A 26,874-nucleotide genomic window follows, 5' to 3' on the forward strand; every position below is an offset into this window, starting at 1 on the left:
TAATGTAAAAAGTGCACACTTATTTCCATTATGGAAGCTGTTATAAATGTGTACTAGATCTTGTTCAAACAGACATTATTTAAGTCAGTTTTAATAGTGAGGTATGATATATGGTGGTGTGATGTACTTTTTTTATTTATAATAAAACTTTTAAATGTACTTTTCGATAGGCACAACTTAGTAACTTAACTTAGTGCATAAAATACATAACTTCTGTGTTTTCTAAATTTGACCCCCCAAGCATTAAATCACGCTTTTTTCACGTGGTAACTTTTATACAAATTCATAATTCATATGGCGTTAGTAATATGGGGATTATTAATACAGGCCACATTCTTATATTATAGTTTTGATAATTGGTTACAAATAGTAGGTATCACAACTGGATCTGTCGTAATTCGTAAAGAGATTTTGTCTCTCTAAACTCTTATGCTCACAGATTACCTTGGTACTTGGAGGGGTAAAAGCCACATAAACGTCGATTGTTATGTCATTCTATCGTATTGTCAAAATCTGATAAATTTATTCAATTGCCATAGTCTGTAGTGAGTAGTGTCAGAGTCCATAGTCATAGTCATATTGTCTATGACATGATTTAAAAGTTACATGTTTAACGGTATGTTTTCATAAATATAAACTTCGTGAATTAACTTGTTGATGTAATTGCTGTACTTGCGTTTATTTTTGCGTCATCATGAATGGAAACAGAGAATCTACGTCTAATAGCATAAAGTTTGCGCCAGTACCAATGTCTGCACTCCTTGCCAATTTGATGTCTCACCAAACTGATGATTTGGACTCCAGTTTTACCACGGATGAAAGTTTGAATGAGGATGATTCTTTAATTTGTGAAACTTTACCTAAAAAGGAAACATTACATACTCAAATAGGCGATCATTTCACTCCTCAGTGTAATATATCTAAAAGTATTAAGAGCTTTTCATCGGAAAGAAAATTATCTAATGCTAATAAAGAAAATCTAATTGTTTCACAAGGCCGAAGAATTAAAGAATCACAAAGTGCTCGCAAACCTCCCAAATGCTATCTAAGCCCTATCGATGATGTTAGTGCAGAGAAGAAAAAATCTAATGATGTTTTGCTGCCTCTTAATACCAATAGTAAAATACCGCAAATTAAGCCTAATTCTACCCATAAAAGGACTCCTGAAATGATTAAATCTCAAAATAGTATGAGAAAAGCAAAAGTTGCTACTCCTGTAATAAAGTCTGGTATAAGAAAATTTACCCCAGGTTCAGCTAAACATAGTCAAAAGAAGGCTACACTTCCACAAGTTTTACAAAACAGGGATAAAGTAAAATGTGAGTTGTTTAGGCAGAAGCAGGTAGATGGTCCACCTCCTGACCCACCTGCACCTATGCAAGCACCTGTTACAACTTCAGTTCCTCAAACACCTATTAATAAAAAGCCAATGTCTGCATCTTATGTGGCAACCCCATCCTATCCACAAGGTGTGATTGGGAACAACAGTGCTAATAATTCAAAAATACTATTTAAAACAACAAGTATCAAAGACAAGAAATACATGTTTATAAAAAAGTTGGGAACTGGTGGATCCAGTGAAGTTTACAAGGTTAATATTACTTTCAAATAATGATTTATACTATAAATGCATACAGTTATTAGTTGCAAGAGATTTGTATCTTGCTCGTGTAAAATATAAGAATGACAATATTTTTCATACATTCTAATTGATCTTTTGTTTGTAATGTTTTATATAAGTATTAATTGAATTTTCTTCAAATATTCAAGGTTTTAGAGGTAGGCACTTCATGTGAATATGCTGTTAAGTGTGTAAATCTTGCAATGGACCATGATCTGGCTCAAGGCTACATCAATGAAGTGAGATTGCTCCGAGAGCTTCAAAACTCAGATAGAGTTATAAAATTATATGACTAGTGAGTATACTTATGTTTTAAAAACAAGTAAATTAATTGTAAAAGATTTTTGATTACATAACATTGACTTGTGAACTGGTAGTAAATGTAAATTAACAATTAATTTTTTTGACGTTCATAAGTGTACTTGTTTACCTAGATGAATAATTTAGTAATAATGATATTTTTGTTTGTTTGTTTGTTTTGTTATTAAGTTTTGAACTATTGCAATGATCAAGACACAATATAGAAATATTCTATACTTATCACTTAAAAAAATACAAAATTCCCTACATAATCATTTTATTGAAACTGTTTTAGTTTCTTAAATTAATTTCAATAATTGTATCATTAAATATATTTTGATTCGTAACTACACAATTTATTTACAGTGAGTATGATAGACAGAACCAATTCCTCCGTATGGTACTCGAAGCAGGTGAGACAGATCTATCATCATTTCTCCGAGCTCGGGGTGCAGGCCTGCCCCCAGCTCTAGTCCTGCACTATTGGGAGGAAATGTTACATGCTGTACATTATATACATGAAAATGGTTAGTTGAACTTAATAATTTATATTATATGTATAAAAGCATCATGCCTTTTTTCTGACAAAATTGTAACTGCACATGTAAACATAGAAATTATCATCTATTATTAACATTATATTTTATTTAATGTAATTTAAAAAAAAATTATCAATTATAAACTGGTAACATCACTTGCCGTTGCATCTTTTTCCCATTGATAGAATTATGCAGTATTTTAATAATTGAATATGTCTTTCAGGTGTTATCCATGCCGATTTAAAGCCAGCAAATTTTCTATTAGTATGTGGACAGCTGAAATTAATTGATTTTGGTATTGCATCCGCTATAAGTGGTGACGCGACAAGTGTTGTACGAGCACAAGCGGCCGGGACCTATTCCTATATCAGTCCCGAAGCACTCATGGGCGGTGCAGGGGGTTATAATAATAGTGCTAATATTAAGGTAAATTTTAATTTATGATTACCAAAGAATAATATTGTGAGAGTGAGTGATATTGCTTACAAATGTGTACTGCTTATATGTATTTAATTGTGTCTTACGTATTACATTTCTTTGCAGATCTCATTCAAGTCAGATGTGTGGTCACTGGGCTGTATACTGTACAGTATGGTGTATGGTCGGACGCCATTTGGTCATATACCTAACTTGGCCAAGTTAGCAGCTATACTTGACCCTAATCATCGCATTGAATATTTGCCAGCTGAACGTTCGTATAATTACTTATTATAAGTCAAGATAATAACAATATTTATTTTGAAATTCAGCCAACCCGGGGCTTTAACCCGTGACCTTTTAATAGTTAAATAGTTCAAAAGTTATACTTGGTTATTAAAAAGAGTTTATTGCGCCTCATAGTAATTATTTTCACCAGTTGTTCTTGATTTGAAAATGTTAAATTTTGAAGTTATACTTTTGGCGTTTTAAGGAAAAATGATGAGAGTAAATCTTCGCGCACAATAATAATAAGCGCGCACTCTGTCACAACAAACTGGCACCCTAAAGTTAGCTATAGTCAACATTTTAGATTTTTTGTGATAAATATTTTTTATTTAACTAGAAATGCGTTGTTATAAAACATGATATAAAACTCAATGAATTATATACCTTTTTTTTTGTTTTGTTTGTGTTGTTTTATCTACAAACGTAGAATATTTTCGAAAAGATTTGTTAGGCCAAATATTAAGATTTGGTTTGATATGCTATGACAATATCATACACACTGTTTCATCAAGAATATTAAATAATTGTTTTCTTTAATAGATCTGCCTTCATCACTTATATCAGCGCTAAAATGGTGCCTCACATACAACTCCCGGGCCCGGCCTTCCGTGCGAGAATTATTGGCAATTCGACATTTGCAGCCCCATGGAAGGCATTTGCCGGACTGTTTAATAGAAAAGGTCAAAGCTCATGTCAGCCCCGAAGAACTGCGACTTCTCCAGCAAGCTAGATTGTAAATATTCTAAGTCACTTGTATTAGACGTTGTGTCGATATTAAAGACAAATTTCCAAACAAAATATATGTATATTGAATAGGGATATGAAGAGAACTATGTATGACGTCTCGATCAACCACAATGAAATTATTTTGTATATACGAAGAGCTAATCTTCGGTGGGGTTAAAATGTATTAAGCAGTGTCCACACTATGCCGCGGTAGGCCTGGCGGGCTAAGCCGGGCAGGGTACGTTCGGGTCGGCACGACGTCCACACCGAAAACGAAGCCGACCGGGTTATTTCTACCTACGTTATTTTGTTTCAACACGAATACTGGTGACTTAGTTGAAGAGTGCTTTTTAGAAGTTTTTTTAAAGTGTCCTTAAAGTGTTTACCGACTATGACGTCGCTATGTTAGCCATGGCTGTGGTGATACTCGCTTTAAATCAGCCCCCAAAAAGACGTCAAAGAAGATTTTGGATTAGCCCGAGCCTTATGAGAGGACGGCAGCTGTACAGGGTTAGCGAATTGAAAGATTTAATTTTGGAAGAAGACCCGTTGAATTTAGAATACCGAAATGACGTTGGTTTCAGCAACTTTTTTCGAATGCAGCGGTCGGACTTTCAAATGCTACCCAATAAAATTATTCGTCTAGTTCGGTCGGAGGTTTAATTATAACTGAAGTCGGGGCCGCTCGGCACGTCCCCACTCTATATTTTTGCCGGCTCGGCTATGATCTGTACCTACTTTATGCGGGTTGGGATCGGCACGGCACGGGCCGGCATTTTCTAACCCGACAAAGCCGCCCGGGGTGTCTACATCAACGCGGCTTAGGCCGCCCGGGTCAGCCCGCCCGGCCTACCCCGGCATAGTATGGACCCAGCTTTAGCCATCAAGGCATATCTTATGGCTTGGTGATTTTAAGGAACATTTTAACGCTGCACTATTATAGTATTAAAAATTGTGTTAGTCAAGTAGCAATTTTTTCTTATTGACATCATATCTTCCTTATGACAGAGATTAGTGTGTAGTCTGTCACATTTAAGTCATTAGATAACCAAAACACAATTACAGGAAATTTCATGGCCTTCATAAAGAAAAGGAATGACGACTGTCAAATGCTTTTAACATCTGACAGTAATAATACCTAATTCTAAGGGCCTGTTTCACAATGTGTCGATAAAGTGCCAAATAGCTATGCAACACGAAATTATTCGAAAGATAAAAGTTCCGAATAAGATACTTTGCATTTCTCATGAAATATAGCGCTATCTGACAGTCGTGAAAGGCAAAAATACTGTTTATCCTACCAATAAGTAATAAAAAGCTGATTTGGAACTTATCCGGACATTGTGAAACAGGCTCTAAGTTTGATGAATTTAGTGAATTAGAAGGTGGCTTATAAATTTGAGCCTCGGAAAACATTTAAAATATAGGTATTCTTAACGTCTTGTCCCAAAATCAAAAACGTTTTTGACACACGGGTGACAAAATTAGACATATACACGTAACGTTTAAATGATCCGCGTAATGTAATTTTAATATAATTTTTACATACAATTATAATTAACATACAATATATAATATAGTAAGTCAAAATTAGGTATTTTGTAGTATAGATAATAAACACACTAAAATATATAAATGTTTTAGTGTGTTTTTTTAGTCTAACATTTTATTTACTCTACTAGATCCGGTAGATACCGCTCTTGAAATATGTAATTATTAATATACCATCAGAAATAATTCAATGGACGAGTATAAGGGTATGATTGAGAATCTATAATAGTCGCATGGAAATCTTTGAATCTTAAGGAAAATATCATCAATATTGAAATTGCATAAAATATTAAAACAGCTTGTTTGTGAACAGTGTGCTAGTTTGTATTTAAATTTTAAAATCATAATACAGTAAAATATTATCCGACTTCGAATGGACTCGTTATATTTGGTCGTAAAAACCGATAGTCGACAGCCGATGACGTTGTTATTAAGAACCTAATACAATAGAATTCTGCCGTGACCTTTGATTTTGGTCAATATAAACGGTATTTTGTTCTAAACGATGACGTCATAAACGGTTTTTACTATATGTATTATAAGAATTTATATTAGAAGCAATATTTCATAATTTATTTGTATAACATTTAATAATACCAAATTGTATAGATTTGTATTTATTTCAATTGGATGTTTCTTTAATATGTTTTGTAAATAAACAAATTTGTATTGAATAATCAAACAGACGTTTCTTTTTCTACCATTCGTTTATAAGTAATCATAAACCTTATATAATAACTAAAAATGACATGTGGTCAATAGCTAGCTGGAAAAGAGGAAGTAAGCCTATTCAGGGTAAAGGCGCACGTTGGTACGCCAGGGAACGAGAGGGTCAAGAAGGTAATATGTCCGACATTAGCAGAAGAAGTGGCGGAAAAACTAAGGTCAAAACCTGAATACGCCGCATACCCCCATTCATATATAAAACATCAGATAAGGCAAAGGCCTCTAGAAGTATGGAATGAGCGCTACCTGGGGTGTGAAACAGCTGGAACTACAAAATTATTTATCGGCAATGTTAGAACTGCGTATAAGTAAAAAGCGTTTCACATCTCAGATGGCGTAAGTTCATGCACGACTTGGAGCAACAAATGCAGATGACTGTAGACGTAACGGCCTACAGGACATGTTAGTAAAGTATAAACCGTGCCTGGAACGGTTCTGCGAAAAAATTAATATATAAAGGTGGTAAACAAGATCGAAAGATCGGGTCTCGCGAGGAAATACGCCCCGGCTACATCGGTAATATTCCGATGTAGCCGATACACTATTTCACGAATATGTATATAAATATAACATTTTCGCGCCACAATGATCGTTCCCATACTCCTGCGCAACGGCTTAGACCAGTCCTTATAGACATTCGAAATCAAAAATTTAATAATAATTCCAAAAGTTTCAAAGTTCGGTAAAGTGAATGGTACATTGGGACGACAATAAATCTCATTTTGCAACCTTGTCCGAAGTCCGGAACATTGTTAAAGTTGCAATTAAATTAATTTTTGCTGTACGGTCGTAAAAAAAAATTCCAAAAGTTCTGCAAACTTGGGGAAGTTTTCGATATAATATTTCATATCACGTATATAATTTGCAACCAATCTAAGTGTACGGAACATTTTTTATTATTGAAAATTAATGTTTTTTTTTATTAAACTGAATGAAAACGTTCCAAAAGTTCTGCAAATTTGACACATATATCGGAAAAATATACCGAACGATTGTATAAATTTGCAACCTTTTACGTTGACCGGAACATGTTTATTTATTTACATTTTAATTCATGGTCATATTTTCGAGTAAGGTGGTCTAGGAATAATTACAAAAGTTTTGAAACTTGGTTGCAAACTTCGAAAACATCTATTCTGATGCATTTACAAATTTGCAACCTCATACGCGATCCGGAACTTTATGCAATTTTTTTATTTTTTCACCTTCAAGAAAATTTCCAAGTTCCAATCAAGTTTTTTTCACGACCGTACAGCAAAAATTAATTTAATTGCAATTTTAACAATGTTCCGGATGCGGACAAGGTTGCAAAATTTTATAGTTTGTTTTAATACCATTCCCGAACTTACATCGAAATTTGAAAATTTTAGGAATTATGATGAATTAATTGTCTAGACTGACTGGACTAGCTGTGCATTTTCAGTAGATCTGAGAATCGGCTACTATCAATCTGTCGAACCCCTAAGCGATAATGCGTGTGCACCCCAAAAAAATACCACGGGACAGCTAGTAACGCAATAAATTAACGTTTTCCAGTCAACATATCTAATTGACTTTATTTAATATTATTTTTAAAAAGATTCTTGAATTAGAGCATGCAATTGACGATTATACGTAGATGACACTTTCTACTTTACAAATAAAACACAAAAGAAGTTCAACGAATTTATTGAATAATTGGATACAAAAAATAAATAAATCTTAAAGCAAGGCGATATAAGAATATAAATTACGAATAAAGCTCGCAAAATGCAATAAACGCTGATAAGGGTAGCTTCTGATCCCTCTGCTTATTCAGAGGGAAGGAATACACACCACTAAGTTCACACGTGATCAATGACAATTGGAATGCAAGCTCAGGTGATAATAAAAGACATTTTTAATGAGATATTATTCTCAATAATATATTTAGTTTTGGAAAAGCGTGCGAGTGAAGTCAATGTAGTCGAGGGCGTTGGGAATGGCTCGCTCCGATTTGGGCTCCGTGTACGGCTTCATGCGCGCCACACAGTAGTCCGCCATCTCCTTTGTAAGGTTCTGTGGATAAACAAGAATATTAAAAACAATGTTTTTTTTTATTGGATAAGCTCTCTTATCTTATCATCGTTCAAGTATTACGACACGCAATTGGATATTCCTGACCCCCCACCCCATGTAACGCGTCGAATCTAATAGTAAAACGTTTTATTACCACCCAGTGACTCATTTAACCTAAAAGTTGCCATTTATGTGGTGTAAAGTATCGGAAAGTCGAAAATAACATTAACAATAACGCATAATTCAATCCCACATTCGTAACAATGAAATAATAATACACCAGAAAAATTTACAAGATAAAAATCGTATATTTTCTGATAACAAATAACATACCATATTAAAATAATACATTTTATGGACAAACCTCTTATTCATATAAATTAAATAATTGCTCCCTTTTTTCTTAAGTCACTCGTAAAGGAAGTAACTCTAAAAAGTACTTTACGACCAAAGTTCTAATTGAAAAAATAATATTTTACTAACCGCATAGAGCTCCTCCTTGGTGACATAGGCACGGTCGTGATGAGCAGCGATAGCTCTGAAGGCGTTCTCGATCTCCTCCGAGGATTGCACGTTCTCCGTTTCCTTGCTGATCATAAACGCCATGTACTCTTGGAGAGACACTTGGCCGTCGCGGTTCGGGTCTACGATGTCTATGCGAGAAAAAATAATTTAAAAAATTGCTAAAAAAGCATCCATTTCATTTAGATTATTTAAAAAACCAATTTTATTTCTATAAAAATCGAAACCAAATGTGATAAAAACTTATATATTATCATGTTTTCTTCTGATACCTACTCAAATATGGTTGTGTATGTGGTTATTAAAATAGCGCTGGTTCTATAATACTTTTCAAACAGTTTTAAATAATGAGAAAAATTATATGAGATGGCACATTGTGCACTTGTGTAGATCTTTAAGTCATATACTCCATAATTCTCTGTTTTTATAAGTTTTTAAAAAAGCAATATAGCTTAAAAAAACGTGTATAATTAATTATGAGTTTTTTACATTCCAGGAAATTAATATGCTCTGGACAAGTATCACTTTTAATTGTTTTTGAACATAATAAAGAATCTTTGAAATTGACTCTATTATTCATATCTCAAATTACAAAGTCGTCTAGAGTGTTGTCAAAAATGACAAATTTCGTACAAAAAAATAGACTGACTGACATAGATATATTTGATTTACGTCGAATACAGGGCCTAACAATACCAAGAGACAAGTGCACATGATTAAGAAACACTATCTCTTTTTTTTTAAATTTGGACCTCAAAATTGGAACAAACACATAAAACAAGCAAATTGACATACAAAAAATACTAGCGGTGCCCTATAACATGAGAACACGACTAGCAAAATCAAATTGATACAAAAGAAAGGAAAGTATACAAACAACAATATAAAATATATATACAAGTTACACTCACTAAGTATAGCTTCGAACTCTGGGTCGGGTTGACCCTCCTCCACCATGGGCAGGTCATACCCGAGAGCACGCAGACACGATTTGAACTCATGCGCATTGAGACGCCCTGAACGATCCTTGTCGAAGTGCTTGAACATCATCGAGAATTCCTTCAGAGCGTCTTCGCTTACACCTGGAAGAATATTTCTATTAGTTCTATATTCTTTAGATTTATTTTTTATTTTTTATAGAACAGGGGGCAAACGGGCAGGAGGCTCACCTGATGTTAAGTGATACCGCCGCCCATGGACACGCTCAATGCCAGAGGGCTCGCGAGTGCGTTGCCGGCCTTTTAAGAATTGGTACGCTCTTTTCTCTTGTCTTTTTTTTTTATGTCTACTTTCACGATAAACGATTTTATCGTGAAAGTAGACATAGTATATAATCCAGACTCATCAATTGTAACTACTGCAGTGCCTACCAGAGTGGTTTCTGGCCTGTATCTGCTGTTCCAGGTTGTGCTGCATACGCATGGACAGCTGATCCAGCTGATCCCACTGCTGTGCCAGGCCCACGGTGCTGTGCTCCGTGTAGCGGTTATCCAGGATCAAGTGTTCCTCTAGTGCTGCACCTGCAATATTACATTATGTATTAAATTTTTTGTTGAATTTTCGACTTGTATATATGTATGTTCACTGCCATATTAAAAAAAATTAACAAATGAGAATTAATAAATTAAATACTAAAAATTTCGAATCAAAAAACTTAGTCGTGGAACCATTATATATTATAATGGTAAAAAACAATATGAATGGAATACAATCTAATTATCAATCTTACCAAGCTCTTCAAGGCGTCTCAAGTCTTGTCTGCGTGCGCGCACCTCACCGGCACGAGTTCTAAGAGTTGCCAATTGCTGCTCCAAAGATCCTGTTCCTTCCATCATCGATGTGCTATTAAAATATTCAACATATATTACATGAATATTCTTCATTATCTGTGTAGTAAAAACAGTAGAGCAACGAGCTCTATGACTCATTTCGACTCTATTGCTTAATTATTACACTTCTCAAGAACATGCACGTTCAAACACACTCCAACATTTATAACAAAAAACACAGTTTGATGATTGGTGAAAAATTTTTTTGAAAAGCAAAATGAAATGTGACTTATGACCTGTTGCTATTTACACTATATATTAATGACGATCTGCTTTTGCAATTCTTTGTCATAAGAATATTATTGGCAACAATAAAGTTAGTCCATAGATTAAAAGATTTGAACCATAGACCACACATCATTCAAATACTTTACCCGTCCCAGCCGAGGAGCCGGTACCTGTGCATTAAGTAATGTTTCAAATATGTTTCCTTAACTAAGTCTTCTTGTAAATTGTATACGATGTTGTCATATGTAAAAATAAACAAAACGAATTTTTACATAACAAGCCGTAAATTAAATTTTGATGGGGTTACCAGTTAAGGAAACCATACTAAAAAATAAATTGAATTAACGTAAAAATTCTCTAAATATACAGTCCGTCTTGACCACATTTTAATATAGAACTCGATATATATGTTATATTGATAATGTCTATATGTCAAGATAACTTTAAAAACAAGTGAAAAATTTCAACCCCAGTTTAAACCATAAAATATTTACCGAGTCTCAGTGAGCCACTGATGGAAGGCGTTGGCGTGTTTGGCGAACTCCTTTCGCAGTTTGTCGTTCTCTTCTTGCCTCTGCGCTTCCTTCGTTAGCTCTACGTCACGTTCCGCTGCCATGATAAACAAACATTATTGACGCGTTGTTTTTGTGTAGTTAACGCGAGTATTAAACGATCAATATTTTAAAACGTGTATGTAATTAATACAAAAAACACTATTTTTGATAGGAATTCGTAATAGGTCATATATGTTTAAACCGGTTATAAAATAAAGAACCGATGCGAGAACATATCATCAAATACTTATTAAAAATTAACCAATTTACCGATAATTTTGCGCAGATTGCGCCATGTCTCCTCGAGAGCCTCCATGGTGAACCAAGTGTAAGGGTTGGCACCGACGTTGAACGACTTGATCTGCTCATCTAGAGCTGCCAGCGCTTCGAAGTCACTCTGGGCTGAAGATAGCGACGCCTGCGCAGCATTAAGGAATGTTAATAAAAGTTACTTTGATGATTAGATGAATAAATTCAGAATAACATCGGAGAAAAAATAGCCTTTTGATTTTGATTGAATCATCCTCAAAGAATAATTTAATACAAATTTGAGGAAATATAAGTTTTTAAAAGTTTAGAACAAAATGCAAACCTGGAATTGCGCGTGCGCATCTCTAAGGGCACGAATCTCCTCGATGGAGTTACAACGCACTGGGTCAGTGAGGTCTTCTTCTGCGTTTTCGAACCAAGAGTTGAATGCTGAAGCCTGTAGCAAAAAAATATGATAAAAGTCTTCGTTTACTTCGCTAGATCTTAAAATTGATAATATTATGTAATGGCCAGCGATATCGAAACAAAATACTATTAATAATATTTCATCACAAGCATATATAAGCAATAATATAGGGCACAATACAATACCTTCTTCGCGAATGTAAGATAAAGTTCCTCGATTTGTCTGAATTGGTCTTGTAACTGCAAAAGGCGTTGTTTGCGAGCTGCCGAGTCGGCGAGAAGCCGTTGCCAGCGGGAAATTACGTCCGCATGACGCTTGGCTATGCTTGCACTTTGTTCATGACCTACAAATAATTTATTTATATAGTATTAATTTTCATATTTAATTCCTTATTCATAAACTAGATCTTTCCAGAATTTTTAAACACTTCATAATAAAACAAAACATTTCACCACATCGTAAATACAATCGTAATCACGTTAGTGATAATAAAAATATAAGAATAATGGACCTTTTCTATGTTCGCTCTTTTGCTGACGATGACGAATAAATCGTTTATGTTCGTCAAAAGTTTTATTTTAAGTATTTCTTATTAAATAAGGCTTTCTATTTAGTGAATACAATTTTTAAATACTATATACCCTTGGGTAGCATGGTACCATACAATTTTACCCAAGAGATGGAAAGAGAAAGAGAGGTAGACCACAAAAAAGGTGGGACGACGACATTAGACAAGTCGCGGGAACAACATGGGGCAGAGTGGCCATAGAAAGGCCAAAATGGAGAAGATTGGAGGAGGCCTATTCCACCTGGCAAACGGACACGCAAAAGTGGAAGAAAAGCACAATCTACGGAACAAAAATTGTAAAAACATAATGTTATGTCCGAAAAAAGGCATTATATATAGGAATTATATATATATATTTATATATATATATATATAAAACCCTTACCGGCACCAACTAGTTGCTCCTTAAGCGCCGTGATGTTCTGAATGCCCTCGTGTTCGAACGCAGTCAATCCAGCATCGAAGGTGTCCTGTTTCGTCAGCAGAGTCTGGACTGTGGAGAGGTCCCGGCCAAACTCATCTGAGCGGACGTGGGTTTCCTTGTCTGCGATCCAGGATTCTACCACGTCAGCCTTCCATAGGAGTTGCAGGTAGGCAGAGTTGTCTACCAAGGCCGCTTTTCTGTGAGCGAATGGTTATGATGAGGAGAACAACTTTAATACAAACCAATTTTAAGTGTAATACATGATTTGACTAATAGCATAATACAATTATATCTTTAAGTTGCTCTAGTTGTCAACATTTCTCGTGTTTCTTTGCGACCACGCGAGTTCAGACATGAGCTACCGACTGAAGAGAGAGAAAAAGAAGTTATATTGTTGGTTGATAGTATTGTGCTCACACATTAAAAGAAAACACTTTTTTAACGGATTGAAGCTACTTTTTAGAAGAATTGAAGAACTCCGTGGAAAAACAGATAATATAACTTTTTCTAAAGCTGTGATACTATTTGACATTCAATACGTTTTGTCTTCAGTCACCGTGACGCACGCTGTAAAGCACGTGAAACGTCGGAAAAAATTTAAAGTTATGTAAAATAATTATAAATTAATACATACATAGCTTCAATCCGTTAAAAAAGTGTTTTCTTTAAATTAGGTTAAGCTAATAGGATTAATTTTTGTAAATTACTTTTTTAAAATTACAAAACCTATGATAATAATAATTAATATATACAAGTGAGTGATAAAAACAAAACTTAAAAAAAAAATATGTATAGTGTAAAAAATAATAAAATAAAAAATATAAGTCAATACAGTCAAAACTCGAAACGTTTCAAGGGAAGTATTAATAATATTATTTATTATATGAATTTCAATTCAGTATTTAATTGTTTTATATATACCTGCGTGCTGCTAACGAGGTCAGCTTATCAAGTTTGGCCTGTAGCGCATGCAATCTGTGCGCCAGTGCATCTGCGTGTATGTTCCCGGCGGCCAAAAGTCTTTCTCCCTCTGCCGTCAAGTCTCGGACTCTTTCTCCGCGAGCTGCCAACTCTGCTTCCAGGGCTTCGTGCTTCTTCAATAGTCCTTGTACTGCAGCCATGCTGTCTCCACATTCGCCAACCACGACTAGCTGTTGTTTCTCGCTGGTAATAAAAAAAAATAGAATATTGTTTGGTTTACGCGAGTTCATAAACTGTCAGTTTTCTAACGTAACACGTAAAAAATAATAGTTACTTTTATTACCTTATTATTATTATTTATTTTTTTTAATTAGTATTTTGTGATTGAATTTATGGTTCTTATATATATTTCAATATAAAGAAAATTCCCTGAAGTCATATTCAAAATAATCCATAAAAACTTTAACTTTGACAAGCACAAAAATTAAAATAATATAAAATTATAAAAACCATCTAACTCACACATAACAGATCTAAAATACATCTTTAAATATAATTCAATTTATTTACTGGCAATGGTTTAAGTAGCAGACAAACCTGATCCAAGCCTCCTCTTCGTCCAACTTAGCCAGATACTGTTGGTAGGCAAGTGACTGCTGCAATTTGGCACCTCTATCACCCGCAAGAGCCTGCAGGTCAGACCAGGCCAGGGCGAGCGCCTTCAGCCTCAACTCGATCTCGTCGGCTCCAGCGTTGGAGATGTCCATTAGCTTCTCCCCAGCTTCTTGAACAGCCTGGATGGCGGGTTCATGGCTTGCCAATTCGGCCTCGAGACGTTTGTGCTTTTTCAACAGGTTCTGCACTCCGGTTAGATCGCGACCGTAATCGTCTGAAGCGACTAAGAGTTTCTTTTCCCTGAAAACAAATAATTAATTATATTATTTTTAGGGATGCATCCGATATCGATATATCAGAATCGGCGATATTTTAATTTCCGATACGATAATTTTCAAATATCGCGCTTTTAAAAAATAATGTAAACGCGCATCTTGTTTAATCTAGTTCGTTGCAAACGAGGCACGGACTATATTCGACCGGGGAATCCCGCGTTTTATTCAGTTTGTTGTCTCTCTCACCCGCTTTATCCCCGCGTATTCCATTTCACCGTAATATGTTTTCCATACCAAATTTAATAAAATATAGAATTACGAAAGTCTTATCGATGTTAATTTTAATTATTAAGTTATTCATTTTATTTTAATTTAATTATTACTATCAATTCTTAATTTTAATAACCTAACCTTTACAAAGTAGTTACTGTTTATATTAATAAAAAAACTTTACCTAAATTTGATATATTTTCATTAATTTAATTATAATCCAAATCAAAAAGGCGTATCGATGCAACGCACGTATTTTTCTTTCTAAATAAAGCGTTACAAGTGTATTTTCAATAAAATTCAGTGACATCATCCATTTTGATATTTCACTTATATGTGGAACAGTACTAACTTGATCCAGGATTCCTCATCAGCAATATCCCTGAAGAACTGGTGCAAAGTGTTAGCCTCGTGTAAACGAGCACGTCTGTGTGCTGCGAGCGAGCGAACGCGTTCAAAACGTTCGTTTATCGCCGCACGGCGGGACCCAATTCCCGCACTGTCGAACTGACCAGATGATACTAGTGCGTCGGCTTGAGCGTTCATATCTGAATTAAAAACATGAGAATAGATTGTCAAAGGCTTAAAGAAAAGAACGTTTTAACTAGTTTCAATACATTCAATAATGAAAATATCATAAATATATTGCCCAAGTATATATAAAAAGTGTTAGTTTTTTTTAATAACTAGCTGACCCGGCAAACGTTGTTTTGCCATGTTTTTGTGCCAAAAAATTAAAGTTTATAATTAACAAAAAAACATAAGGGATGATTGTAGAGGGGTGAAAATTTAGGGTTGCATGTATTTTTGTATGTTGTATCGTAAAAAAATAAAAAATAAAAAAAACGAAAAATTTTGTCTAAAAAATAAATAAAAAAATTTAGGGGTGGGACCCTTAACATTTAGGGGGATGAAAAATAGATGGTGTTCGATTCTCAGACCTACCCAATGCGCACACAAAATTTCATGAGAATCGGTCGAGCCGTTTCGGAGGAGTTCGGTTACTAACCCCGCGACACAAGAATTTTATATATAAGAAGATTTTCTTGCCAATTAACGAGATTGTATTCATACCTTTAATCCTATCTTCGTGCGCCTGAATGTCAGCCTCGACGAGCTGGTGCTTCTTCATCAAGTTCTGAACGGAGGCCAAATCCTTGCCCGAATCGTCAGATGTTATCAGACTCTCGACCTATCAAAATATATTTAATAATACATCACGTGACACGCCCGTCTCACATTTTTTAAAGGTACATACTCTGCCTAAGTCAAAAAAAAAATTGTTGTCATTGAAGATGTTATTTTAAGTAAGAATCAATTTCATTGTAATTTAGCTTTTAAATATAAGTATTATTTATTATTATATTAAGTGATTTAACTAATCCCTTATCATCAAGATATTAGATATTAGTATGCTTTTGCATAATACACTTTGTAAAATAAAGAAATACCTCTCCCAGCCAGAAATCAAGATCCTTGACTGCGGCAATATACGTGCGTTGCTTGTTGGCTTCCTTCAGCTTCAAAGATTTCTCCGTGGTCTTCTGCGTCAGGAACTCCCATTGGTCAGCAATGGAGGCGAGCCGAGCCTGAGATAATTGCATATATTTTAACTTAGGATAGGACTGAATCAATTGTTCATCAATTTTTAGAATACTTTTATGATATACATACAAAATATAATTGTTTTTGTCAAATACAGTGATTTATTAACCTGTACAGCATCTTCACTTCCACTGCACTGTCCTCGCTGAACAAGGTTACCTCCCATCGCGAGGACCGACTGAATCCTCTCGGCGTTGGCTGCGAGTTCAGCCTCGAAGGCTTGGTGCTTTTGGTGTTTCGATTGGATGTTTGCTGGGTCCTAAAATACAAATTATTAATAAATAACAATAAATATATCACACACACGAAACTGTATTAATTGTGGTACACGTAGAATATTAAAACATTTTTTTAATCGTATGGGATGAACGCTTCGTTACGTAACGCGTTACGGTGCTAGTCTGTCTAGCTTCCCTTTCTCTCGTCAACCTGGCAGGCTCCTTCTTTCTCTCTCCAACCCCAGATTTTGGACAGACGTTTTCCCCTCTCTTTACTCAGTGTTTGGTGTGAAATTTACTGTTGACAGTGAGCCTATAACTTCAAACTATCACTGTTTTAAAAAGTGATTATATAAAAATAAGGGAAGTATTTTATTGATACATAACTTTTTTTATATATTATAATATATAACATTGTAATAACCTACGCTATTCTCAAGTTTAAAAAAAATCAATATTAAATAGATCAACTTATATTAGTTTCAGCTATCACTTTTTTTGTATGGTAATGTTTTTATGTAAGCTGTAAGTTTATGTTAGGTTAGGTTTATTTAAGTATGATACTGATTTGATTATAAGACAACTCTGTTTGAAGACAAGACTAAGAAATACTGCATTTATTAGGATCCAAAAACATTACAAACCGAATCAAATCTCCGACACTATCGACATATTTATATGTTCACAGTTGGGATATTGTGTATCTAATATTTAATATTATATATTTTTCGACTTTATCGTATTGCCTTAAAGGGTATGTTGTTATAAATAAATAAAAATAAAATTGTAATATAAAATATACCTTGTAGCTCTCTTCAGTAGCGAGCTGCAACTTTTCTGCGATCCAATTTTCCATCTCGTCAGCATCACGAGAGAATTGTTGCAAAGTTTGTTCATCGCCCAACCTAATATAGACATCAATAGCGATAAATAAACAATCGAAGACTTCCATTTAAAATTATCTTATAAAAGTTTTAATTTATTTTATAGGATCCTTTTTCCATCTTGCCTCCTAAAGGAGATCGCAGAATCAAGTGCCGGCAACGCAACCACTATTTATGTGGGTGCGTTGACACCCACCGAAAGTCCACCACAGTTTGCTAATCCCGCAAAAGAAAGTCAATTTAATAATGTATGCAAAAAAAATAACAAACCTAGATCTCTTCTCAATCAGGGCTTCCTTGAGATGCCTCCACCGGTCCAACACCTGCTGCCTTTTCTTGCCGATGTCATCTGCCGCATAGTGCTCTGATGCAACCAGCTGCTCAGCCAGAGTTTGCAGTTGGGCTATCTTCTCCTCCTACGAATTAGTTTGAGCGTGAATACAAGATTTTTTGACAGTCGCACTATATTAATAAAAAAATGGTTTTGGTATATTTATACCAAATTATAATATAAGAAATGTTTCAGCCGTGCTTACATGAGCATTGATGGCCTTATCGAAGTCCTCGTGCTTCTTGATCAGCTGTTCCACATTATCCGGTGCGGCATCAGGTTGATCCTGGTCTGAACTGGTTGGTGCTAAGAAGGCTTCACGAGCCGCCATCCAGCCTTCTGCTTGTTCACAGTCACGGTAGAAGAGTTGCAACTCCAGGTTTTGGTCGAGTTTCATGCGACGCGCCACCCAGGCTCTGGGATTTAAATATAAATGAATTATCTGGCATATAGTCGATATAAAAAATAACCTAATCTTTAGTATGATTTGGTCAGACAAAATGTAAATTATGTTATACGTATCAAGTACGTACGTTTGCGCACGTAGATTCACCATTGTTCGTAGATTATACGTAGAAGCGCTTAATTGAATTAAATATAAAAGCATATAAAACGCTAAGCTGTCCTCAGCTAAATCTCTACCATGAGGTAAACATAATATAATCATCAAATTTTACAGTAATTATCTATTATGTTCATCTAAACTATTACCTAGTAGTTTAATTTCTCAATTTTACGAATAAGTTAAAAATATTTTATAGCTGGTTAGTAATAGTCGATTTATCTCTTGATATAAGCAGACTTACTTCTCAAGCTCTTGTCTAGCATCCGCCATTCCGCTGAGCTTCTCTTGAATTTCAAGGCTGGCGTAATGCCCACCTTGCAACAACTGCTGACCGAACAATTCGAGGGCTTGGAAGGTTCCTGCGCGTGCGTCCATTTCCGTACGGTGCTCCTGTGTTAAATATTGCGTATTAGTATCAAAAATATAATAAATGCTACCTTTATACCATCTATGTTTATATCAACGGCACTTTATCACTTAGCATATTGTAAAGTGAGAGAAAAAGTTTGTTAAAACAGTAAGACAACAATTAAAACCAAAAATTACCAAAATTACGAATTTGTTACAAAACTAAAGTCCATTTTAGTAGTAAATTTTGAAAGTATTAATTTATTACAAGAAATAGAAACTTAGAAAACACTTCTTGTGCTCACGTGTGGTACATTAGAAAAGCCAATTAAACCTAATTCCATAATCTTCTTAGAGAATACGAAAAAAGTTCGATTGTCAACAAATATTAACGATAATTTGGAATACACTCACTCAATCCAAACTATACTCAGAAAGGAGGAAACTTACAGTAATAATTAAACGACTTAAACAAATTAAATACAGTACCCGGCCATTTATAAGTCGCATCGTGCTTTAGAAAGAGATACTCGCTTTGTAAAGCGTCTCTGTCACACGGAACACTAACAGTCCGCTATCCAATAGGGTTGACAGGGGACAGAGACGGCGCTATACGAAGTTAACTGAGCATCTCTCTCTAAAGCACGATGCGACTTATAAATGTACTGCTATGTTCTATATATATATATACCATCATCTGATTGATATAACCCCATTAAATCATTTTACGTGTAAGTTTTAGGCAACTATATTTATATAAGTAAGAACTTTTAATCTAGTTTAAATAATGTTTAAACCAAGCACAATTTGAATAGAGCTGAATGTATTCCTGTGAAGTATTAGTTGGCACACATCGTGCATCTGACCTGCGGCATTACGCCGTATCGCGCGTCTATCTCCAACCGCTGAGTCTAAAAACATACCACTCTTACTCCATACCTTGTATTAGCGCATTATTTACATTTTAATGTATTTTATATGTATAATAACCAAAGTGAAATATTTCGCCCATGATTATAAATAGTAGGGATGCATCTGATGCCGATACCAATATATCGGCATAAGCGATATTGTAATTGCCGATACAACGATACTTTTCAAGTTTCGCGCTTTAAAAACTAATGTCAATGCACATCTTGTTTCATCTCTAGTTTTTATATAAAAAACTTTTTTGACAAAACTTGATATGTTTTAGATTAATTAATCACTAAGCATTGGTATTGATATCGGTATCGGCGATATATCTTTAACAGTATCGGCACCGGTATCGTATAGCCAAAAAGGCCTATCGGTGTATCCCCAATAAATACTCTGGTTAAATTACAACAAAACGAAGCAAATAAATTATTATTCGATGTCTTTAAATAAGCTTTTTCAATGATGGATGGTTTATGTAAATATATACAGAATAAACCAAATGATATGACTGTACAAGGATATCAAAAATTTAATGTGGTAAATTTACCTGATGCCTTTCCAGCAGAGCTTCTGCACCAGTCACGTCATTGGCGAGCTCCTCGGAGCTGACGAGAGCCATCATAGAGTTGATCCACGCCATCAGGTCACGGTAGTCGGAAAGGAATCTGCAAAACAGGATTATTAGCATATGTACGAGTACGTATACGCAGGGTATACGTTAAATTGCCAAAATAACACATGAATTATTTTTGACATGAGCAAACACACAAAGTATAGCCTAATCAATGTCGATACTCTGTAAATAAAGATTCCGATGAATAAACCAATAAATCATTTAATTATTGGCAAAATTAAACATCACTATTAAGCCTTCCGCTTTAACAATGTATAAAAACGCATGACGTCCTATATGGGCGTATGTATGTTAAAAATTAAAATAGCTTTTACTAAGAGCAAATGGTATGATTAGCATAACAAATCAATAGTTTAATGTCAAAAACTTGCATTTTTTAAACACTTACCGTTGCAAATCATAAGAGTCGAGCAATTTCTCCTTCCTGGCGTTGGCCCTGGCCTGCAACTGTTGCCAGGCATCGTTGATTTCGCGTTGCTTACTGTACGTAGCGTCAGCCGAGTCGCCGTGCGTACGAATAAGACGGTTTGCCGTGTCGTCCAATTGACGGATCTTGTCGCCTAAGGCTGCGAGATCGCGTTCGAGACCCTCATGTTTCCCTGATGAATAAAAAACACCAAGTTATTTTTTTTGAAGTGAAACTTCTTTGGAATCGATATGATTTCAAACCGGATGCAACGGAAGCGACAGTGAAAAGAGACGGAAACATAAATTCATAAGATTGACCGTGGGAGAAAATGAGATAGGAGGCATTATACAGCCTCTTTTTACTGCCGTTTTTTCATTTAATCGAATTTCAAACTTTCATTGTTTTAGTTTTTGTCAATTAAAGATTTATATTAAACCTATGAATTAAAATTTATCATTACTTTTGTACATGGCTGACGCACAAACCGTGCAGGCCAAGAAAGGGGAAAAAAAGAAAAAAAAACCATTTAAATATACTGTTTTTAATGAAAAGTTTAATACATTTAGATAGTGAAAAATGTTTAATTTAATTATGTTTAATTATAAAAACTTTGTTTTTTCACTTTTATCACGTCTGAATTGCACATATATTTTTTAATTTTACGCGTTATTCAAAAATATGTGAAATTTAATTCTTTATGTCGCGCTTTTCTGCTTTATGGCAATGCCATATTTAATTAAACCAATCAGGCTAATAGTTAACAGACTTAATCCCATTACTTAGTATATGATACTATAAATAAAATTTGTGTTAAGTAGGGGAAACTTACGTTGCAACGTCTGCACAGATCGTAGATCCTTGCCAAGGTCGGTGGTGGCAAGTGCGTGTTCCTTCTCCGCAATCCAGTCTTTCGTCTCGTCCACGTCTCGGTGGAAACGTTGAACTTCATGAGCTGAGCCCAGTTGAGCTGCCCGCTCCGCAGTTAATTGTTGAAGCGAAGACCATTTAGAGTTCAATTCCTATAATGATAACTCAATAAATATTGGTAAACACTTCTATATATCGCAGAATAACTTTTTCATGTAATTATATAACTTTGCTTAAACACATTTCTTATATAAATAAACCCACAAATTTGACATGAAAACAATTATTTTGAAAACTGACTACATTTAGCATTTGGAATAGAGAAGTTTTTTAATTGTTTGTCTGTTACCATGGCAACAGGATAACCATGAAAAACTTCAGTACAGTTGAAGGCAACTCACCTGCATCTGTGTCTTAATCTTCAGGGCTGCCTCAGTCTGTCCAACGGTCATGAGTTGAACAGCGATCTCATTCATCTCAGCCAGGCGCACTTCATTAGCGCGCAAATCATTCTGGAAGTCGTCAAACTTCTTCTGCATCACCTCAACTTGCTCCAGGTCTTCGCCAACGTCTTGGACTTGAGCGTGCATTTCCTGTAAAATTGATTATTTAATGTGTTTACTTAACTACTATTGATTGTTGTGTATGTTATATGAAACTATAAACGTAACATAAGCTGACCAATGTATTTATATGTTAAATATATTAATAAAGTATAAGAAAAGATAGTATAGTATTAAGTATTTTATTATATTTTGTAAATTCAACAGTAATTTGAATTTTATTTTAATAAGAGATTATTATCAAACATGATAGTATTTATATATACATGGAAATGTGTGTTTCTGTCTTAACTATTTAAATAATTTTATAATAATAATAATAATAATTTATTCATTGCACGAATATGGTACAAAATGTCAAGTGATTAAAGTAATTATTCTTATTACTTTATTAATGGAAAGCATTCTTTTTTTTTTTTTTTTTTTTTTTTTTTTATGAGGTGGAAATGCACTTCTGCAGGCCCGCATCAAGAAACGAACTTAACGCGGGGACTGTGGGGCTGGATCTACACTCAAAACCCTCTGCTATTCAGAGGGGTAGCGAGACCCTACCCACTAAAACCACCTCAGCCCATCACACGCCCTTAAGATGGGCCCTCGGGGTTCGCTAGGCATTCTACCCAAGGGACCCGGGCTTATATCCGACATAGAGAGCTAATCATGACCTGCGGTTCCGGGCTACTCGAGGTCGAGCCCCCAACCTTGAACTACCGGTCCTTCTACAGGCATCCCCAGACCTCTCCCTCAGTCGCTCAGCTGCCTCCTTCTGCAGCATTACATGCTCACAGAAGGAGACCATTGCACTCCAGGCCTCCTCGCTCCCTAGCATTGCTATTATAATGCCCGGTAAAGTGAGGTCCGCCCCTATAACCGATACCAGGTCATGACGCTCCCTTGTCCAGGTGACACACTCAGCCACAGTATGCTCCGCCGTGTCATAATGGAAAGCATTCTAGGTTACCTTAGAATATCCACTGTTATTGGTGCAGATTTTTTATTATCTTTATATAATTTATATGTCTATACGTGTGTTAAATATATTGTTAGTTATGGATAGATAGATTTAGGAATATAAGTTTATTTTTTAGAATAATTGGTGTGGGAGTTATTTTGGAATTCTATCGTATTAGTAGTTACTGTTAAGAAAATGTAGTGAAAATAAATAAATATGTACATTATTTTAAAATCTAGCTTTTAAATACCTTATCCTTGATCCAAGTAGCCAGTTCCGCTGCTTCTCGCACCAACACGAAAGCCTTAACAGCCTCATTGAGTTTGTTCTGTCGCTCACGTGCCAGACCCAGGAGGTTGTCATATTGGCCTTCGATCTGTTATACATAATATAATACGTCATATACAAACCCTTTACAACTTTATACGTATTGAAATTGTTTTGAAACAATATATAAGAAATGAAAAAGAAATATAATTAAAAAATAATTTAAGGAAAAATATTCGTGGAGACCAGAGTTGATCATTTCATTATTTATATTAGTTTTTGGTAAGAATTAATTAGCAAACCTGGTTCTGTCTAGCAGCAATAGAGCTGGAGTCAGCTAGGTTCTGCTGGCTGGAAGAAAGACCGGCTTCGATCTTCTTCACGTAGGCGGCTGGGACGAAACCTTGACGATCGTTCACTTCTACTTTCCACCAATCCTAGGATATATAATATGCTTTATAAATTTGCATGTTCATTTCTAGCCATTGCGTGTATGTTTTGTGGATTTTAATAAATTAATTTGGCCTTGTTCTAGTGAGTTATTTAATTTTTATTGAACAGGGCAAACGGGTAGGAGGGATACCGCCCGCCTATGGACACTCAATGCCAAAGGGTTTGCGAGTTTAAGGATATTTCTTCTTAGTTTTATCAAATAGTAAAGAAATATAAAAAAGTCCTCAATTTGGTCTCTAATAATTGGTTTATGACCAATTATTGGGGCGTTGAACATCATGCAAGAAAATGTGTCGGGAGTCTTCGTAAAAAATCTGCCACCTGGCAACTTAAGAGATATGGCCAAAAACCTACATAAAGATATGGCCACATGCTTCGTGCTGGTTAACAGAACTTTACTCATAAACCAAAGTATTTAAAATCTTTACAAAAATAACACTTACATAACGTTTACTCTTCCTCCGATTGTGAACAAAAACATCACCGACAAGGACGAAACATAACCAGCTCACAACGATCATATTTACAAAACATTGAATTTAAATACATTTATGCATTAAAGTTATTACTGAATAAACATTTTCATGTTTAAGAATTTAACGTAGCGTAACTATCAACTGTGTAGTTATAAGTATAAATAATATATTAAGAATCTCGGTCCAACGCACTATATACACAGAAATTTACGATATTTAGATATACGAGAAGTTACTGAAGTAATTACCATAGAGTAGATCATAGTGTCAACAACTGAGTAAAGTCTGATAGTAGTTTACAAACTCTGACTTGGTTATGTTTCATTTCTACTCAAGTGACCTTCCTACAAGGACGAAGAATACTAAAACTAATTAGGTTAAGCTAACGTTAACAATAAACTAACAACCAAAAGTGTAATTCAAACGTTAACTAAACTTAAATCTAGATTCAATTCAAATCTTGTTAATTGATATTTTCAGTAAGTTGAATTGAATCTATACTTACAAGGTGATATGAGATACGTATTATCAATGATTCAACGTCCAAGTATAAATATTATTATGTTTAAAATTGTATAAATTAATTTAAATTGTTGGCACTAGTTTATAACATTTTAGTTACGTTATTAATATGATTTGTATTTATTAATTAATTCTCTGTGAAATTCGAAATGACGCAACCTTTTGTTGTATTTTTAGACGAATATCGTCTCGTATTCACCTCAAGCTCTAACAACTTTTGTAACTTAAAGAAAATGCATATGTACACAATAAACAAAAAATATTGATTATGTAATTATGACGCACTTTTAATTTATACTTGAACTGTAAAATAATTATGAAAACAATTATAAATACCGAATTATTGCGTCATGCGTTTTTATATTACAAAACTATGTATTAAAATATAAAAATTTAACTGTTCAAATGCACATGCTCTAATAAAATATTTAAGTTGGCGCTTGGTAGATATTATCGGTGACACCAGTACTAGTGCTTTCCTCGCTCATCATAAGCATCACAATACATAGAGGAAATACTGACAGCGTTAAAGATGACACAGGGACCAAACTTTTTAAATTTGATTTTTATTATTATTAACTTAGGTTAAAAACGTTGTAAATATTGTATATTCGATCGTTATGATTACTAATAAACATTATTTTAAAATTATAGGTTATATAAGACAATAGTCAACGAGCACATATCTCAAATGTGATATCACCACTGTTATGGTTGTAATACGTTATCAGATAAGTCATAATTAGTTAGTTAACTTCTATAATTCAATGTCATCAAATCATAAAGCCAGAAAATATTGTTCCGCATTATAATGTTTCATTGAACTAAACAGCTGTAAACTATTAAATAACATGAAATGTACTTTAATCCCGAGTTGTATTTTTAACAAGACCCGTTTCTATACGAGTCGTAATTGCTACGGAACGTACATACATTTTACCATCTACGGTAAAGCGAACACAAATTTTTATATGAAACAAAATCGTCCGTAATTTATTGAATTTTTATTGGTATTTAAACTACATATTGAATTCTACCAAGCAATATAAAATTCTTGAATGAAACTATTCGTAAAAAAACACTTTCGAAACGTTTTAACCGATTTATACGATTAATTTATATTTTTTTGTTTATGATCGGAAACTCTATTGAGAAGCTACGTATTTTTTTGTACCACAAGTTTTACTATAATGGATGACCCAACTTTTTATTACATATTAATAACAATAAATAATAATCATCAAACATACCTTGTTATTAGAATTGAGCAGTGTAAGAACGTCGCCCCTTTTCATGGAGACTTCACGCGGGGACTTCTCCGCGTAATCATATAACGCCACAACACATTCCTTGCCTGATACATCGACTACAGGCGATTCTTGTTGCTGTAAAATACGAATTATTTAAATGGCAACTCGATGATCAGTCTTCTGTGCCTTCCAAGTAGAAATAATTATTGCATTAGTGTTTCATTGTAGTGTATGCAATGTACTTATAAATTAATAAATATTTTTAAAATTACTTAATTTACAATTTTTAATTACATTAAAAGATAATAAAAACACAAAATTGTGTGCCCCGCGGCTGAAATTTGCTATAGTACGTCAATATAAAATAATTATAATCATTTTTATTTTTTTCAATTACATAGAAAAATGGCGGAGAGTTTATTTCCAGTTCTTCTTTTCCGTTCGACGCCTTTGATTTGAGAACTGGCAGTAAATGTAAAATTAGAAGCATTTAATGTCTATTTCTTTTTTGACATTCATAAGTGT

The 26,874-nt window shown here is 34.5% G+C and overlaps 2 protein-coding genes across 5 annotated transcripts in view; one reads left to right on the forward strand and one right to left on the reverse strand.

Moving 5' to 3' along the window:
- The first annotated feature begins 506 nt into the window (after positions 1-506).
- Positions 507-4,729, forward strand: LOC110991875 (dual specificity protein kinase Ttk). Its single transcript, XM_022257427.2, has 6 exons — positions 507-1,591; positions 1,771-1,916; positions 2,288-2,448; positions 2,684-2,886; positions 3,004-3,151; positions 3,706-4,729. Exons 1-6 carry the CDS (start codon positions 695-697, stop codon positions 3,900-3,902), a joined length of 1,752 nt encoding a protein of 583 aa, XP_022113119.2. The 5' UTR covers positions 507-694; the 3' UTR covers positions 3,903-4,729.
- A 3,091-nt stretch (positions 4,730-7,820) lies between these two features.
- The window catches only part of LOC110991867 (spectrin alpha chain), a 33,331-nt gene continuing 14,277 nt past the window's right edge, over positions 7,821-26,874 (reverse strand). The window contains exons 18-46 of one of the 4 annotated variants that reach the window (XM_022257410.2): positions 26,350-26,484; positions 23,951-24,085; positions 23,632-23,757; positions 22,268-22,459; positions 21,829-22,018; positions 20,979-21,189; positions 20,504-20,621; positions 19,905-19,949; positions 18,932-19,080; positions 18,331-18,541; positions 18,065-18,210; positions 17,713-17,815; positions 16,802-16,951; positions 16,539-16,676; positions 16,162-16,279; positions 15,440-15,635; positions 14,525-14,842; positions 13,928-14,170; positions 12,968-13,203; positions 12,200-12,357; positions 11,931-12,044; positions 11,609-11,756; positions 11,279-11,393; positions 10,931-10,954; positions 10,457-10,569; positions 10,098-10,247; positions 9,639-9,809; positions 8,689-8,858; positions 7,821-8,205 (exon numbers count right to left, since the gene is read on the reverse strand). In XM_022257410.2, the coding sequence (XP_022113102.2) occupies positions 8,077-8,205; positions 8,689-8,858; positions 9,639-9,809; positions 10,098-10,247; positions 10,457-10,569; positions 10,931-10,954; positions 11,279-11,393; positions 11,609-11,756; positions 11,931-12,044; positions 12,200-12,357; positions 12,968-13,203; positions 13,928-14,170; positions 14,525-14,842; positions 15,440-15,635; positions 16,162-16,279; positions 16,539-16,676; positions 16,802-16,951; positions 17,713-17,815; positions 18,065-18,210; positions 18,331-18,541; positions 18,932-19,080; positions 19,905-19,949; positions 20,504-20,621; positions 20,979-21,189; positions 21,829-22,018; positions 22,268-22,459; positions 23,632-23,757; positions 23,951-24,085; positions 26,350-26,484 (4,452 nt within the window). In that variant the 3' untranslated portion in view covers positions 7,821-8,076. The remainder of the gene's footprint in view (positions 8,206-8,688; positions 8,859-9,638; positions 9,810-10,097; positions 10,248-10,456; positions 10,570-10,930; positions 10,955-11,278; positions 11,394-11,608; positions 11,757-11,930; positions 12,045-12,199; positions 12,358-12,967; positions 13,204-13,927; positions 14,171-14,524; positions 14,843-15,439; positions 15,636-16,161; positions 16,280-16,538; positions 16,677-16,801; positions 16,952-17,712; positions 17,816-18,064; positions 18,211-18,330; positions 18,542-18,931; positions 19,081-19,904; positions 19,950-20,503; positions 20,622-20,978; positions 21,190-21,828; positions 22,019-22,267; positions 22,460-23,631; positions 23,758-23,950; positions 24,086-26,349; positions 26,485-26,874) is intronic. The other 3 variants (XM_022257412.2, XM_022257411.2, XM_045632884.1) reach the window with 3 other exon arrangements.

Source organism: Pieris rapae, chromosome 2 (genome assembly GCF_905147795.1).
Source record: "Pieris rapae chromosome 2, ilPieRapa1.1, whole genome shotgun sequence".
Lineage (NCBI taxonomy): Eukaryota > Metazoa > Arthropoda > Insecta > Lepidoptera > Pieridae > Pieris > Pieris rapae.